The sequence below is a fragment of the Pseudocercospora fijiensis genome (genome assembly GCF_000340215.1).
Source record: "Pseudocercospora fijiensis CIRAD86 unplaced genomic scaffold MYCFIscaffold_4, whole genome shotgun sequence".
NCBI lineage: Eukaryota > Fungi > Ascomycota > Dothideomycetes > Mycosphaerellales > Mycosphaerellaceae > Pseudocercospora > Pseudocercospora fijiensis.
Window position 1 is genome coordinate 3,451,538 of NW_006921535.1, and position 16,085 is coordinate 3,467,622.

Here is a 16,085-nt window from a genome sequence, read left to right on the forward strand (position 1 = left end):
ACGCGATAGTAGCTCGTACGACCTCTCTATACTATAGTAACCGGTAAGCTTACTATTATAGTGTCGCTTAAGAAGCTCTTGTCGTATCGAATACTCGGCAGGGATATACAATCTACCCTTATAGCGCAAATAGCTATCGGTATTAATCGACTAATTCTTACTAGATCTAGTTTTGCGACTATTAGCAAGCTAATCTATACGGACCGTAGTAAAAGCGTCCCTTTGTTAAGCGCGTAACAGCTCGTTTATAAAGGCTTAACTATCTCCTTATACAAGTTCGCTTAATAGCACCCTCGCTATTGTGCGTAGTACGTACTATATATATCTAGTAGTACTAGTAGCCGGATTAACTATAGCAGTGCTTTAATCCGAGTCGCTATTACTATATATAGCGATATCGACTAGGGAGTTATCGTAACCCTTCCTATTAGTGTTATTAAGCTTAATACGCACTATTAATATAGCAAGAGCATTAATATACTTCAAGCCGTCGCGGAGTCCGGTAAGCCGCTTATCCTACGCTTGCCTTACTACGAGGTCTATAGCAATCTTATACTATAGGGTTAGAAACAATAAATTAATGGATTAGGTTTCGCTATCGTAATTAGGTCGCCTCGATAGGCTATTAGTAGGGTTACTTACGCCTAGCCGATATAATATATTAAAATTAAACCTAGCGAGGTAGACAGCCTATCTAGCCTATTGACCTATAACCCTAGTAACCTTAGTAATGCTACGAAGGTTGTTATAGTCCGTATAGACCTAAATAGGGTGCTAAGCACTATCGAGATAATAGCGCTAGTGTTTAAAGGCTTCTACGATTGCTAAGAGCTCTTACTCGTAGGTCTCGTACCGACGTTCTATATCGATTATCTTCCGTAAAAAGAAGGCAATTAGGTGCTAGTAATAGTTACTGTCTAACTGCTAAGACATTATAGCTAATATAGCGAACTGTAAAGCGTTAGTCTTAATACGGATTAGTTTGCTTAGTACGAAGTAGTGTAATAAGGGGACTTTAGTAAAGCGCTACTTTAAACCGTTAAAAGCGGCTTATGCTCTATTAGTCTATTTGAACTCTCTAGTTAGGTTAGCCTTAGTTTTAGTAAGCTTAGTTAGTAGCATTACATGCCTCGAATAGCCCTTAATAAACCGACGGTAAAAGTTAGCAAAACCTAGGAATAATTAAAGCTCCTTAACACTAGTAGGCGTTAGCTACTTAGTAATAGTCGTAATCCGATTAGGATTAGCCTTAATACCCTCGGTTAATACGAGGAAGCTAAGGAAGGCTACCTCCTTAGTAGCAAAGGTACATTTAGAAGGCTTGCAATATAGTCTATAGGTCCTTAGACGATCGAGTACCTTGCGTACTATAGCCTAGTACTCTATAATATTAGGTAAATAGGTATAAACTAGGATATTATCTAGGTAAACTATATAGAGGTAGTCTAGTAGGCCTAATAGAGCCCGATTAATATAGGACTAGAATATAGTAGGGGCATTAGCTAGCCTAAATAGTATAACTAAGTACTTAAAATGGCTATAGCGGGTACGGAAGGCTGTTTTCTATTTATCGCCCTTGCGAATGCGGATACGATAGTACGCATCCTTAATGTCTAATATAGTATAGAAATAGGCGCTAGAAAGGCGGTCGAGGGTTTTATTAATAAGCGGAAGTAGGTAGCGGTCCTTTATAGTAACAGTATTAAGCCCTCTGTAATTGGTATATAAACGCAGGCTACTATCCTTCTTTAGCACGAATAGGATAGGTGTACTAGCAGGGCTGTTGCTATACTAAATTCGACTATTAGCTAGGTTCTTATCTAAGTACTTACGCAGTATAGCAAGCTCGCGTTTACCAAGGTTATAGAGGGGCCTAAAAGGAACCTCCTTGCCCTATATAATATCGATCTTATAGTCCGTCTCTTTAAATATAGGCAATATCGATGCTAGGTAGTGTTTAAACATATTAATATAGGTCTCGCGAATAGGCTATAGGATACGAGCGAGTTAATTAGGGTCTATGCTATTAGAGGGCACAGGTTCTTTGTTATTACTATCGAGCAGGTCGGCCGTCGGATTAGCTAGGGTTAGGTTGCTAATAAATAGGACCCTAATATCGTTAGGGCACTCGCTAATATTAATATATTTAATGTCCTCTTTCCTAGCGATCCTAAATCGCTACTATTAGCTGCCTAGGTCTATAGCTACGGCGTAGTGCTTAAGAACAGGGTTGCTAATAACAATAGTAGCTCCTTTATATAGGTTGTCTATATCTACTACGTAGGTAGTAAAGTCTAGTAGGCGTTTATTTCCGAGGTCGTCCTTTAGAACTATAGGAATATAGTAGGCCCTATAGGTTAAGTGCCGAGCGTTATTAAACTAAGCAAGGGTTAGTAGGTTAGTCCTAGGCAATTGTCGAAGGTCTAATTACTTAGCTAGGCGATAGCTAATAAAGGCACTAACTGAATTCCCTAGGTCTAGCATAACCTTAGTTCTATAATTGTTGCTATACGTATCCTATATAAGACAGGTACGTATAATAGCTAGCATAATATCGATAGTCTTATGCCGTATAAGGCTAATAGTTAGTACGGCGCTTATTCTTTTTTCGAAGGTTGGCCTATAGGGGTAGCGTTAGCCGCTAAGAGGTGCTTTCGGTACTTAGTAGTAGTACGGTCGATTCGGGCCTAGTCCTTAGGTTTGTCGTATTAGCCTAGGAGATAGCTAGTACTATTATAGTTAAAGTACTTTAATCCGGTTAGGGGATTGCTATAGCCGCTATTACTGCTATTGTTAGTTAAGCGATTAGTATTATAGGGGTACGAGCCCCTTCTACGGCCCCTATTACGGCCTCCTCTATATAGCCGTCGGCTACAGCCTCTTCTACGGTCGTTATTACTATTCCTATTATTAGTATTATTGTTCTAGTAGGAGCCTTAGTTTCTACTACGGCTACGGTTGTTAGCGGCTAGTCGTATCTTAGATTCTAACCGTTACTAAAGCTAGACTATACGCTCTACGGTTTCGACTTCTACTATAAATTAAATACATATAAGATTAGCCTATTCAAACACACGGCGGCGGTCTAATTTAAGGACTAGTTCCTATCTTAGTTTAGGTCGTATCTTAGATATCTAGATAGAGTCGGTCTTAGGTAGTAAGTCGTCCTTAAGAGTCTTTAGATAGGCCTCGAAGGATCGAGAGGTTTAGTCGGCCTTTTGTTTAGTACGTAGGTATTAGTCTTAGGCGTACTGCTAGCGTAATATAGGGTTGCTAAGGGTGTTTAGTATAATAGTCTTATAGTCCTACTATTAAATAGCGGTCTAGTCGTAAAGGGAATCAAAATAGTTATCCTATATACGCTTAGGGTTACCGTTAATATACTATATAGCATAGACAACTAAGGAATAGTTATCTAGCAGCGCTCTCGGTATATTACGCTAGTTAAGCTTACAGTTACGAATATAGTTATTATATTGCTTCCGACTAGAGCTATTAAACACGGTATAGTCCTTAAGTTTAGCATCCTTCTTCTAGACTAGGACTAATAGTAAGGAAGGCCCTACTATCGGCTTAGTGTTAGTTATTAGGGCCTCCTAAAGGCGGCGGATTTCGAGGAGGTTGTCCTTTAGCTATTATTCTTAACGTAGAGCAGCGAGCCTATTTTAGGTAGCCTCTTAAAGCCTCGCTACTAGCTAGGGGCTAAAGGCTAGCTAGTTATATCGACGGTTAACAATATTGCTAAGAATGTTGTTAACGGGCAACGATAGGTTATCCTCTTCGATTATAGGTTCTTTAGAAGGCCCCCTAGTAGGTTCTTTAGTAGGAGGCACTTTAGTAGGCAATATACTACTAGTATTGTTATTGCTAGCACTACTAGTAGCGCTACGGTTATTATTGTTGTTTCGTAATAAGCCGGCTATTGTAATAGGGGGTAGGACTAATAATATATTATAGCCCCTTATAGTACGGATATAGCGGAATTAGTAGGTATCGGCTTAGTATAATTAACTTAGTATAGTAGGCCGTATAGAAGGCCTTGCTTAATAATTAGTACGGTTATTCTAATAGAATAGTATATATAGATCCCGCCTCGGGCGCAATATAGTTAGATTAACGGTTTTCGTAGCTATACCGCTAAAAGCTTAAAATAAGGACTATCTAGCTACTACCTTTAAAGGGTAGATCGAATACTATATAAGAAGGGTTATATTAGTAGGTAGATAGGGTAGTAGTAGATATAAGTAGTATTCGATAGAGAACTAGAAGAAGAAGGAGGAAGGCAGGCTAGTTAGCCTAACGCTAAGCGCTAAGCCCTGCCTAAGGCACTAAGACCCTAGCTTTACTCGGCCTAATTATATACTAGTTACGTATAGCCTCTTTAGCCCTAACAATGTATTAATTAAAGGGATGTTAGAAGGCGTACTAATAAAGTTTTAACTAGAATATATATAAATTTATAATAGTAGCGAGGTAAAGAATTATAGCTGTAGTATATAGACTATTTCTACGTCCGAGCCTCCGAGGCTATATCCGCGGCCTAGTAGGGATATTATCCTAGATATACGCCGCTTACTTCGTAAGCGGTTTATACCTATTTATAAGAACTCTTCGAATTCGAATAGCTATCTATAAATTAGCTAGCTAGAAACATAGGATTTTCTAGACTTATAGAAGAATACCTAAAGATTCAGCCTATCTAAAAATATTTGTATTCTAGCCGTATTGTATGATACTGTCTCGAATTCAGTGTGGATTTTGCAGATGGCTGTTTGAATTCAAGAAGTTTTTGCAAATGGGTGTAGGGAGTAAGCGGCGTTTGCCTCCAATTCAGCTGCGGATACAGGCTCTATCCCTACAGACGACTCTCGCACCTGAGATTCCTCATTCGTCGCTTTGAGTGTGCCTACATTTCTGGACAGCAGATTGGTCAAAACAGCATCAGCGTTCAGTCCCTGTATGGCCCGGCCAGGGGGGAAGAGTCTGTACAATAGGGGCATTGGGCTACGTATCCACAAGCTGCGTAGATCAAAGGTCTTGAACTAACCAATAGTCAACTCCACTCATTCATTCCTTTTCATCCAATGAAATTATGACGCTCGCTCTCCTGCTGCTATGGCATCTTCAAATAGCCATTGCAGCTTCTGCGGAGCTTCCTAGCGAGACAGACCAGGTCGAAAGAGTCTACATAGAAAGCTACCCGGTCAAGGAGTTCGCATCTGCCAATATTCTAGCACCTCAGGTCGAATTCTCCATCGACAATTCAGAATGCGATGACGGCCAATACTACTTCATCTCTCCTCGAGGCTGGAAAGTTCGGGAACCAGGCCCGATGATTCTAGACCGCAAAGGCGAGGTCATATGGGCGAACCACTTCCCAAACGACTTTGGTGGGCAGGCATATGATCTCAGGGTCCAGCAGTACCAAGGCGAGGAATACTTGACATTCTGGCTGGGTGACGATCGAGTCCGAGGACATGGTGATGGATACTTCTATATGCTCAACTCCTCGTACCACATTGTTCGTAAAGTCAGTGGCGCGAATGGAAAACTTGCAGATTTCCATGAGTTTTTGATCACCCCAGAAGGCACTGTTGTGCTAGCCGTCTACGAGACAACGCCCAAGGATGTAAGACCTGCTGGACGCAAGGTCAATGATACCTGGAACCAAGCTGTCCTGGATTGCCTAGTTCAGGAAGTGAATATTGAGACTGGAGAGCTCATTTTCGAGTGGCGAGCTTCGGACCATATCGATGTGACTCTTTCCTACCAAAAGATGGACAAACCAGAGGTTGGGACTAAAGAAAAGCCATATGATTTCTATCATCTCAATTCAGTGGACAAGGACGAGCATGGTAATTACTTGATCACTGCTAGGAATACGCATTCTAGCATTTATGTCGATGGCAGAACCGGGGAGACGATCTGGACTTTGGGTGGAAAAGATAACAAGTTTAAGGCCCGATCTGGAGGCCATGCCTTGAATATGGCGTGGCAGCATGACGCTCGCTTCGTGTCACCGGAGCTGTTCCCCGAAACCTATAGACCATCGACTTCAAACCCAGGAACAACCACAAAATTGATGACTGTATTTGACAATGGCTGGGATTACGACTACGAGTATGGGACAGGTTATTCCAGGGCATTGTTATTGGAGATACAGTATCCCACACCGAGCAAGAAGCAGACCGGGCAAGCTTTCGAGCCTGGCGATGTTCCAGCGGACGATGCGTGGGTCGAGTTCCATGGGCCATTGAGTGAGAAAGACGCCGAGAAGCTGAACGAGATCGAAGGATCTGATCCAGCGTATACAGTGCGTGTGGTACGTGAATACATTCATCCTGAGCACATCATCTCGTTCAGCCAAGGATCTGTGCAACTATTATCCCAGCAGAAAGGCCGCGACGCTAGGGTAGTTGTAGGATACGGAATCAACGCTGTGGTAGCTGAGTTCAGCGGCAATGGCACTATTTTGTGCGATATGCTCTTTGGTACCAAATATTCATGGGAAACTGGCAACATTCACAATTATCGAGCATACAAGTTTCCCTGGGTCGGGCGGCCTACACATTCGCCTGCAATCGCCATTCGTGATGGAAATGCATACTTCAGCTGGAATGGCGCTACTGAAGTCGTTGAATGGCTTCTACAAGAGTCCGATCTCACAGGCGCCAGAGTGTGGATTGATGTGATCAAAGTGCCAAAGACGGGCTTTGAGACCGCGATTCCGCTCATCAGTGACCGCTACGCTGTGAGGAAACGATATCTGAGAGCGATGGCGATCGACAAGGACGGCCGAGTGTTGCATCATGGCATCAGTGACCCCCTTGATCGGCATCATGGCATCAGTGACCACGTTGATCAATCCCCCTCCACCTTTGGACTCGATCTAACTGGCAACACGCTTTACTTGTCGCTTACGATAGCGTGCATTGGAAGTATTGCAGTCCTGGCCAGATTGTTCAAGATTCTACGTGGCAGGGCCCCTAAGCCCTCGGGCAAGTCAAGTTGAAGGGACACTAGTTGTTAAGGAAGTAAGATTTACCAATTCCAACCTCGACGAGCAAATGGGCTACAACTGCTACCTCGACGAACAGCTGCCACAGGCTGCATTTCACACGCGGCCGACGGGTGGACGCTAGCCACGGTATGTATATGTACCTAGGGTAACAAGCACGCCTGCTTTTGGCGGAACGGGCCTGTGAGGTATCGCGAGGTAATCAGATATGCCACGATGAGGGATATACACCTTGTTGAGTGACATCCTATGCAGGCCTAAGCTCTTGAGGCGTCGACTCTTCTTGTTTCGTACTGATACCTGCGCGCCACCTTTTATCTCATCTCATAGGGTCGCTGCATGTCTGGAGATTTGTGTAATCCGGGTACGAGCATAAACGAGGCAGGAATACTGGCTGCCATACTAGGGGGTGCAATGGCGTGGTTGCTTTGAAGGCCATTCAATGCGCTTCAGCATTTCTTCGTCGCTAGAAGGACGGTATTTGCTGTTTCTCCGACAGCCTCATTCAGGCCCTTTCCTGCATCGTGTGTGCTGCTATCAACTTGACCAGCAGTGTCTTTGCGTCGAGTGAACGCCAACCGCACCAGACTCGAGTCGCTCGGCCCGACCTTTTCACCGATCCTTGCTTGGGCGTGTGCGTCTTCTGATTGCCTACCCAGTAGGAGATGGCATCCCCTTAACGAAGTCCTGGGTTAAGTCCGACGAACTGAAGTGGAGCAAGAATTGCTGTTAAATGCAGCGCACGGCTTAAATCTGATCGTTCCGTGCAATCAGATCACTTACACTAGTCGACATCCCAGTTTTGCCGACGAACGCTCCGAGCGGACGAGTTATTACAGGGGATACGTTAGAAGCCACAATTCCGAACCGCTACCGAGACTCGCAACGTCAGCCAAGATCTGGGCGAGCAGCCCCATAGCCACTCCTCAAACAGACTCTTAAGCATCATTGGTGGCATTAGGCCATTGGCACGCAGCGGAACGTACATCGAGCCATAGAAAGAGCATCGCACACGTGGTTCCGGACCCACCACGATACGAAATCGTTCATGAATGTGAGGCTGTTCAGCCACAGAAGCATTGGCAGTATCGGTCCGCGGGACCAAGATCCTTGTTCCGAATATGTATACGTCTCAAGACCAGACGGAGATGCACTTTATATCATTGTACGACGCGTGTGAGCAGTTTGAGTGCGCTCGAATATGGACTGCCGCGGAGCATACATGGCTTGGAGCGTTGCTTGGCGTTCCAAAGTCCTGCACCTCTTCGAGAGTTATCAGGTTCTCGTTTCCACGGCATTCGTCACTGCGCTGAGAAGCAATGACGGCATGCTCTCACTTGCAGAAACCCTCTGGGATGAATCTAGGCATAAAGGTAGGAGATGGAACTCAGGAGTGTGCTCTCGAAAGCAGCTCGTATTTGGTTAAAATTCTCCTTCCCCTAATCTCTATCAGCTAATAGTCACGACCTGTCCTTTCACATACAGCAAGTGGAACGATCTTGACAATGGCGATCAAAGGCGGCGCACTGCGCCTCGTAATGATAGCAGCCTACTTCGTCGCCTTCTGCTGTGCATCCATCATCACTGGAGCATTTGCTTGGGTACGCTGGCAGCATTATCTACATCATGAACTACCATCACTGACATCTGCACAGTTCACAGCAACCCAATTTGGCACCAGAAATATCGCGACTCTCGCTCTGGCTGCAATCACAATGCTTTACACTTTGACCTGCATGATCATTACTTGCTGCACAGCAGGAATATCTTTCTTCGCAGTGGCCAGTCTCATCTTCGACTTCATCTTCCTCTGCGCGATGATCGCCGTAGCGGCTCTGAACGGCAGCGGACGGCATGGATGTGACCGCGGATCCAACAATGCCTGGCCAAGAGTCGTCTATCGAGGAAGCGGAATATCTGGTTGCAGACTTTTCGTGGCTAGTTTTGCCGTCGCAATCATTGCGATCTTCATGTTTGTCGTCACGATTGTGACCCAATCGATCATCCGACGACGAGGAAACAGAAGCAGGACTTATGTTAGCAAGGGTCTGTGTCCAAACACTGAATAAATAGACAAAAAGGCTGACTGGGTCATAGCTTGAACCGTGGAAGAAGAAGAAACCGAGTGGGAAAATGAGTTGGCTCTCTCTCATAAAGCCTAGCAAGCGGCATTTGGATAACGATTGACATGCATCAGCATACGATCCTGTATAATGACGACAGTCGAAAGCATCACAGCCCTTGATGAGCGAGGACCTTGAGAACTCGGCATCATTCATCGACCTTTCCCAGCATCCACTCTCATCTCAATCCTCCACCTCTGCCTCAGAGTAACTGCGCTCAGTCCAGGGCCTTCACTGACTTGCATAAGGTCGCTTAGCATTTTTTGAAGCTTCGCAAATAACAACGCAGCCAGTGGTAAGCACATCAAGCACTCAGTCGTCCCTCTCCAACCACTTCGCCACAGCACTCCTATGCCTCCCAAACTTCCCATCAAAACCCTTCAACCTCGCCCACAAATCCCCATCAACATCAACCCTCTCGCAAAACCTCCAAAAACCCGCAAGCACAAAATCCGCAAATCCAGGCTCCTGATCACCACCCAGCACGAAACTCCCCCCATCATGCGTCCCATTCAGCAAAGCCGAAATCTCACGTAAACCCTCCTTCGCACCCTCCCAACATTTTTCCACATCAGCCGTCTTTGCAAGTTCAGGTAGAGGCATACCAAACCTCTTAGCTCGAGTCGTCAAAAAGTATTCTTTACTAGAATCATTCAATATAAGTTCCGGGACACGAGGAATTATGATTGGTGCAAGAGCTTTGTTGACTTTTAGGACTGCGGATTGCATTTGATCTGCTTTGTCGAAGGTGAGAGGTGGTGATGGGTAGAGGTTCTCGAGCTCGTGGGCTATGGCGAGGGAATCCATGATGTGTCTGCCGTCTGGGAGTGCTATGGCGGGGATTGAGTAGGCTGCGTTAGGGTTGAGTGCAGGGTCGTTGGGTGGAATGTTGAGGGATTTGAAAGTTGTTGCGATGTCTGGGTACTCGACCCATTGGGTTTTGTAGTGGATGTTTTTGTAGTTGAGTACGAGTCGTGCTGTCGTGTATGTGAGCAACTATCTCCGTTTCAAGTGCGATGAGTTGTAAGATACTTTTCCAAGGATTGAGAGACCAGGCAGTGGGCTTACTGCCTCGACTTGGAAGGTCGTAGAAGATAATCTCTTTCGACATTGTTGAGAACTGAAGATGGCTCGGTCTGGGCAGAGCAGTGATGAGTTGCAAGTTGCTGATTTTGCAAACGAGTCTGTTTCTATGAGGTGAAGCTGCGAGGGCTAGTAAGCTTGGCAGGCACGAGTGGGGCATTTGGGAAGCTGGGAGCTACGGGAGTCGGCAAGGTCATTTCCTTCATTAAGCGTAGCTTGCTATGGCGGTCCTACAACTGGGCAGCATGATCGTGATGAATGAGGCGGAGCACGAAGGCCTGCTCGCAATACAAGATCAGTCACGGCGGGTTCATGAAGCGCATAAACTCGTCAAGTTCAGTGTACTCTCCCCCAAGAGGCTCTGAAAGGCGCATACGAGGCTGACGGTATTGTGCGTAGCCCTCGAGGTCCGCCGCGTCTGCCTCGCCCAAATGTGGCACCGTCGATTTCTCATGCGGGGACAGATTTCGTTGACGAGCACCTAATGGGCTTTTCTTCATCTCCTTGCTCCAATCAAGTACTGTGTCGTTCGACCGCAGCATCCTTTTCGGTTGCGGCGGCTTTTCCAGAGACATCATTCGTCCACGGCTGACTACAGGGCTCTTGCTGATCTCCTTGCTCCATTCAAGTATGTTGTGCTGAGATCTAAGCATCCTCTCATGCTGCAGACCAACAACTCTACCCGGACATGTCACAGCTGTTTCTGTAGTTATGCTCGGCGGTGTCTCGGTTTTGGGGTGGGAAGGTCCTGGTACGCTGCGTGAAGGTGAAAGTCTTCGTCGACCAAGCGTCCTTCTCAATTTGGCATCCGGGTTCTTCGGCCTTGCTCGTCCCCGTTTGGCTGAGTCATGTTAGCATCAGTAGACGCTTGAACATTAGAGAGTGAATTAGATGGGTCTGCCAGAGATACCTTTTGGCGGCGGATTCTATTCAGCCGGTCGATTCGTACTCTCAAAGTTTTCTGGTTCAAGGTACGACCACTCGGGAATCTCGCGGACCTTCTTCCACATTTCCTTTTCAAGCTTGTTCGCAGCCTTTGCATAAGGAGTTGTTTCCGCATTATATCGCTTGCAGTTTCGGACGATGAGCAGAGTGTCTTTGATAAAGTCTTCTACCGTCTCGTACTGATCTCCTTCAAGCTTCTTCTCCATGGTGCTGAAATCCATGGGCTCTTTGATGACTTCATAATAGTCGTGGACTTCGTCACCATTGACGGGTATGAGGAATGGCCATGCGGCAGAGCTGCTTTGCAATGCCGAGAGAAGCGTGACGAGAAGACTGTGAGCGGGATTGCGGCGAGGCATTTGGGCGAGCGCGTCCATGTCTGCTGACCATCCAGTCGCTTTGATTGCCGAGATCTCGAGAGGATCGATCTCAGGGAGTGGCTGACCTGGTTTCGCCTTCCTCCACGCTGCCGGCGGCTGATGTATTTCGTAGCTCTTGGAGACAGCGCGAATCTTGGCATGGACAGCTGCTTTCTGCTTCAGCAGCATCCTGCCGGACTCCAGATATCTCACTTTGGGAAGCATCGAACATTGCATTATTGTACCGCCCTCGTAGTCTTTGATGTATCCCATCCACTTCGGTCTGTCGAGCGTAATCTCTTTCGTGAAGCCCTGTTTCTTAAAGTAGCCGATGGCGTAGTTGTCGGCATAGGTGAGAAAATGCATGACATCGCTCGTGGCTTTGACGTAGTCCTTCAAATGGTTCATCAAATGCGCTCCATATCCCTTGACTTGCTGATCGCTGCTGATAGCACAAAAGACGATCTCAGCAAACTGCCTGCCTTTAAACGGGCGGTATGTGATGCCGCCGACCACTTCACCGGGAAGTCCAGAGCTTTCTGCCAAACTGCCAGGTGGGGGTCGCTTGACGATAGCTATGCTCATATGTGTTCTGTCGTAGACTAATCGGGCAATGTAGTCCTTGGGCATCTTTGGCAGCTGCTTCTGGAAGATGCATTTTAGGCCTGTGAGGATGATGAAAGAGGAAGGTTTGTTGTCGTTATTGACGACGTAGAAGGAGATGTCGCCGTTACGCTCTTCGATGACCGCCGGCTTCTCGGGGTATGCGGCGTGGTTGATGGTGGGCACATGCTCGTCGTCGTCGTTGGGCGGAGGCGAGAGTGATGGCTTGATGCGCTTCGAGTCGTGACCGTTAATCGAGCCCTCGGCCTTGCGCTTCTCCTCCTTCGCTGCCGCCATACTGTGGAAGCGATGTAGCGAAGCAATGTGCGCAAAGGGCGGTGGAGTTGTTGTTGCACGAAACGAAGTTGTAGGTAGATCTTAAGTCGCGATGCGAAGGCGGAGGCGGAGTCGGAGGCGGGTCCGGCCGCGGCGCATGTGAAGCGACGAAGCGTCAAGCTTGGCAGGGCAGTCGCGCAGGTGGCAGGGATACTTCCAACTGTCCAGATTTCCAGGAGCAAGCTCCAACAGCTACGGACGAATCCATCACCGCCGCCAAAAACACCAAATGTCTGCACAGCAACCACTCCACGCCATCTGGGAGGCATCGGCCAAGCAGCCCTTCATCCCCAACGTCGGCAAAGACGCTCAATTCCTCGTCGGCTTCGTCCTGCTGCTCGCAGGCTTCGTGCTCTCCAGCTTGTTCGGTCTTAGTATGCAGCGCACACTATTCATTCACTTCACTTCTAGTGCGCTGACATGTCATCAGACCTCTCCGCCAAGAACCTTCCAACCCTTGCTGTCCCGGCTTCTCTAGCATTCGGGTGAGTTCACTGTCTGCCTGCTGTGCTTGCCATACCAGTTCTGACGATTTCAGCTTCGGTGCGGTATATATGATCTGCGCAACGGGTGTCTATGTATAAAGACTCGCGACTCCGACATCCAGGCCTTCGCCGATCCACCAACTCGTACGAGACCTACCAGCTCTATCGACCGCGGCGCGCCTCACACAAGTCAACAAGCGCACCACGCAAGCCCAAGTTCCATCCGGTCAGATCAACGCTATTCATCTTGGTCTGGAGTCTGACTGCCTTTTTGGTGGCGTTCACTATCACACTATACATCGCACGCACGCTGCAGAAGAGCTATCAGCCCACCAACGTCATTTCATAGGCAAACCTGTGCCTGAAGCTATACCAGGAGAAAGGATACCTCTAGTAAGAGCAAGTGCTAAGCTCTGCATCATCACATCATGGCTTCTCACTCGCCTCGTTTCACTGCTGTCTCGTCGTCTGCACGCCAAATCTTGCTTCTTCTGCGCTGCATTTCATTTGCGAAAAACGCGCATGTTCGTGTCTCTGCCGAAGGTCTCCGCTTTAGCACTGAGGAAGGCAGTGTCATGGAAGCTTTCGTTTTCTTGGAAAAAGCGCTTTTTACCTCTTACTCCTACAATCCACCTGCTGCCCCCTCATCTCAAGACGATGTCCCTGATCCTCCCATCTTCGAAGTGAACCTGATTTCCCTTCTCGAAACTCTCAACATCTTCAGTATATCAGATCCGAGCACTTCCAAGCGACCAGGCGAATACGATTCGTTCGCCGCGCATCGTCTCAGCCGCCACGCAGGAATCAATGCCTTCAGCAATCACGCCCTTGGAGTGACGGGCATCTGCACCATCACTTACAATGGCGAAGGGAGTGCCCTTGGCATCCACATGTCCGAAGCTGGGGTGACTACAACATGCGACCTTACCACATACGAAGCAGACACGAATGAGGAAATACCATTCAACCGCGACAGCCTGTCTCTCAAGACCATCATGCCTTCCAGCTGCATGCTTGAGGCCATCACTGAACTCAGCTCTATGAGCCCGACTGATCTGACGATCCAAGCATCACCCAATTCACGTTCCGCAAATCTCTCACTCACAGCTACTGGAGCACTGGGTTCCGCGACTGTGGACTTGACCACGCACACGGATTCCGATACTCCAATTCTCGAGACGTTCCACTGCCCAGCGAAGACAAGCGCGAGCTTCAAGTTCAGCTTGATCAAGGCAGCCCAGCGGGCAATGGCTTCAGCAAGCAAGGTCTCGTTGCGACTCGATGAAGACGGCGTACTCAACATGCAGTACCTGATCGAGATAGACTCTGGTCATGGTGATGGGGTTGCGTTCGTCGACTATCGGGTTGTGCCCCTGGTGGAAGGCGAGGCTGAAGAAGACGACTGCGGAAGCGACGACTCTGATGTATAGCTTGGAATCGCGAGGCGGGCAGGTGCAAGCGGTGCAGAACATGACAGATTGGGGCTGCGGTATTGGGGCGTGACTATTCATAAACCTGCCCTGGTTATTCGTAGACCGCGGACCGAGAGCCGGCTCCGGCCTCGGTGAGACCATATTGCTAGTAATCCACACTATAGAATATCGCAACAGAGGCCTCTAGTGCTCTCGTTAGCGCTAAGTAGAATTATAACGTAAGAAAGAGGAACTAAGTGAATAATAGACATAGAACTAGACAATATAGCTAATCCTAACTGTTCTAGGCATACTGCCTGCCTAGCAAATAAGGTTCTACGACCCTCGTATTAACGTATAGCTCCTGCTATACGATCTCAGTATATTCTAGCATTACTACTAGCGCTGTAGGTACTAGTAGAGCCCTCGGAGCGGGCGGAGGTCCTTCCTAAGTAGGTAAATAAGTAGATATAGGGTTTCTATCGCACTGCCTATGCTTATAACAGCTAGAGTAGCAGTCTACGTTATCTTTAACGCACTTGCACCTCCTGTAGGCCGTTTTATATATGCAGCCCTTGCGTAAACGTTTTCGTAGTGCTAGTAGCGGTAGAATAGGCCTCCTAGGCTCGGCCTGTCTTATCGCTTCTTACTAGTTAATAGCGGCCTGTCTAGCGGCCTATTTAATTAGCTTAGGTCTAGTAGCCTTACGCCGAGTCGTACGACTAAGCCGCTTATTAATCCGCTTAAGTAGCTCTAAGGTACGGTAAGTAGTTGTCTCGTTACTATTATAATCGCTCCGTAGCACTCGCTAGTGCTTCTCGAATATACGAATAGTAAGAATACCGGTTACAGACTCCTTAAGGGCTAGTATCTAGTATATACAATTCAAGCTATAGACCCTTCGATAATACTAGGTACAATCTAATAGCCTATAACTATTAGACTTCCGCTTCTCGAGCTCGGCGTATACGAGAGCCCTTCGCTCGGCTACTTTACGTAGAGCGAAGGTACTAATATAGCTAACAACTTCAGCGTAGAATAGATCGCTTAAGAACAGTATAGTAGGTTAACTAATCTCGGCTCTAACTATAAGCCTATAGCGGTCAACTTAGTGCTAGAAGTAGGGCACTATCCTATTAATAAAGCTATAGATATCGTTCTTATAGGTCGTTAACTATGCCTTAATACTAGCGTAACAACCTTCTACTAGCGAGGTTGTTATATTGCTATAATACCGCGTCCTATTAATCTAGTATTTAATATAGTGTTGTCGATAGACCTACTATATATTAGCTATATAGCTAGCTAGCGATTGCTAGTCTTTATTGTCCGAGTAGTCGCGTGTAGGCTCGCCTTTACTAGCGGCAATCTTGCCGTTCTCGAGGGCCTTCGAGTTAGTTATAAACGACTTAACCGACGGTAAGTTGATAGCCTTATCAAATAGGTCTATAAAGTCCTGTACGGCTATACTTAATAGCCTACGCCTTATAGTTGGATCCGGCGGTCTAGTACTAAGGAAGGCCTTCGAATTAGCCTCTACTGCGCGTCTAATATACTAGCGGCAGAGCTATATATATAAATAAGTCTAGTCGCTTGCTAGCGCCTTTATTAGTGCCTTGTTACGGTTATGGATTATAAGGCGAGGCTCTTTATAGGTGTATTCTGCTAACAACTCCTGCGTGCACTAAATAGCAATTAAATACTGCTTAGTCGCCTATCTA

The 16,085-nt window shown here is 46.9% G+C and overlaps 8 protein-coding genes across 8 annotated transcripts; 5 read left to right on the forward strand and 3 right to left on the reverse strand.

Moving 5' to 3' along the window:
- Window positions 1-5,092: 5,092 nt before the first annotated feature.
- Window positions 5,093-7,012, forward strand: MYCFIDRAFT_39079 (uncharacterized protein; the record flags this gene model as incomplete). Its single annotated transcript, XM_007927598.1, has 2 exons — window positions 5,093-6,088; window positions 6,287-7,012. The coding sequence occupies 2 exons, from the start codon at window positions 5,093-5,095 to the stop codon at window positions 7,010-7,012; spliced, it is 1,722 nt and encodes a 573-aa protein (XP_007925789.1).
- Window positions 7,013-8,444: 1,432 nt separating this feature from the next.
- On the forward strand, window positions 8,445-9,311 carry MYCFIDRAFT_88196 (uncharacterized protein). The gene is made up of 3 exons (XM_007928372.1): window positions 8,445-8,619; window positions 8,674-9,064; window positions 9,116-9,311. The coding sequence occupies exons 1-3, from the start codon at window positions 8,524-8,526 to the stop codon at window positions 9,118-9,120; spliced, it is 492 nt and encodes a 163-aa protein (XP_007926563.1). The 5' UTR covers window positions 8,445-8,523; the 3' UTR covers window positions 9,121-9,311.
- A 142-nt stretch (window positions 9,312-9,453) lies between these two features.
- On the reverse strand, window positions 9,454-10,252 carry MYCFIDRAFT_136482 (uncharacterized protein; the record flags this gene model as incomplete). The annotated part of the gene is made up of 2 exons (XM_007928373.1): window positions 9,454-10,118; window positions 10,174-10,252. The coding sequence occupies 2 exons, from the start codon at window positions 10,250-10,252 to the stop codon at window positions 9,454-9,456; spliced, it is 744 nt and encodes a 247-aa protein (XP_007926564.1).
- A 157-nt stretch (window positions 10,253-10,409) lies between these two features.
- Window positions 10,410-11,237, reverse strand: MYCFIDRAFT_182770 (uncharacterized protein). The gene is made up of 2 exons (XM_007928374.1): window positions 11,135-11,237; window positions 10,410-11,065 (listed from the first exon to the last, which is right to left on the reverse strand). The coding sequence occupies exon 2, from the start codon at window positions 10,800-10,802 to the stop codon at window positions 10,524-10,526; it is 279 nt and encodes a 92-aa protein (XP_007926565.1). The 5' UTR covers window positions 10,803-11,065; window positions 11,135-11,237; the 3' UTR covers window positions 10,410-10,523.
- MYCFIDRAFT_39249 (uncharacterized protein) lies at window positions 11,151-12,428 on the reverse strand (the record flags this gene model as incomplete). Its single annotated transcript, XM_007927606.1, has 1 exon — window positions 11,151-12,428. The coding sequence occupies one exon, from the start codon at window positions 12,426-12,428 to the stop codon at window positions 11,151-11,153; it is 1,278 nt and encodes a 425-aa protein (XP_007925797.1).
- Window positions 12,429-12,666: 238 nt separating this feature from the next.
- MYCFIDRAFT_164467 (uncharacterized protein) lies at window positions 12,667-13,369 on the forward strand. Its single transcript, XM_007928375.1, has 3 exons — window positions 12,667-12,841; window positions 12,898-12,952; window positions 13,006-13,369. The coding sequence occupies exon 3, from the start codon at window positions 13,044-13,046 to the stop codon at window positions 13,299-13,301; it is 258 nt and encodes an 85-aa protein (XP_007926566.1). The 5' UTR covers window positions 12,667-12,841; window positions 12,898-12,952; window positions 13,006-13,043; the 3' UTR covers window positions 13,302-13,369.
- On the forward strand, window positions 12,697-13,051 carry MYCFIDRAFT_188357 (uncharacterized protein; the record flags this gene model as incomplete). Its single annotated transcript, XM_007928376.1, has 3 exons — window positions 12,697-12,841; window positions 12,898-12,952; window positions 13,006-13,051. 3 exons carry the CDS (start codon window positions 12,697-12,699, stop codon window positions 13,049-13,051), a joined length of 246 nt encoding a protein of 81 aa, XP_007926567.1.
- An 11-nt stretch (window positions 13,370-13,380) lies between the features above and the next one.
- Window positions 13,381-14,382, forward strand: MYCFIDRAFT_188358 (uncharacterized protein; the record flags this gene model as incomplete). Its single annotated transcript, XM_007928377.1, has 1 exon — window positions 13,381-14,382. The coding sequence occupies one exon, from the start codon at window positions 13,381-13,383 to the stop codon at window positions 14,380-14,382; it is 1,002 nt and encodes a 333-aa protein (XP_007926568.1).
- Between the last annotated feature and the right edge of the window lie 1,703 nt (window positions 14,383-16,085).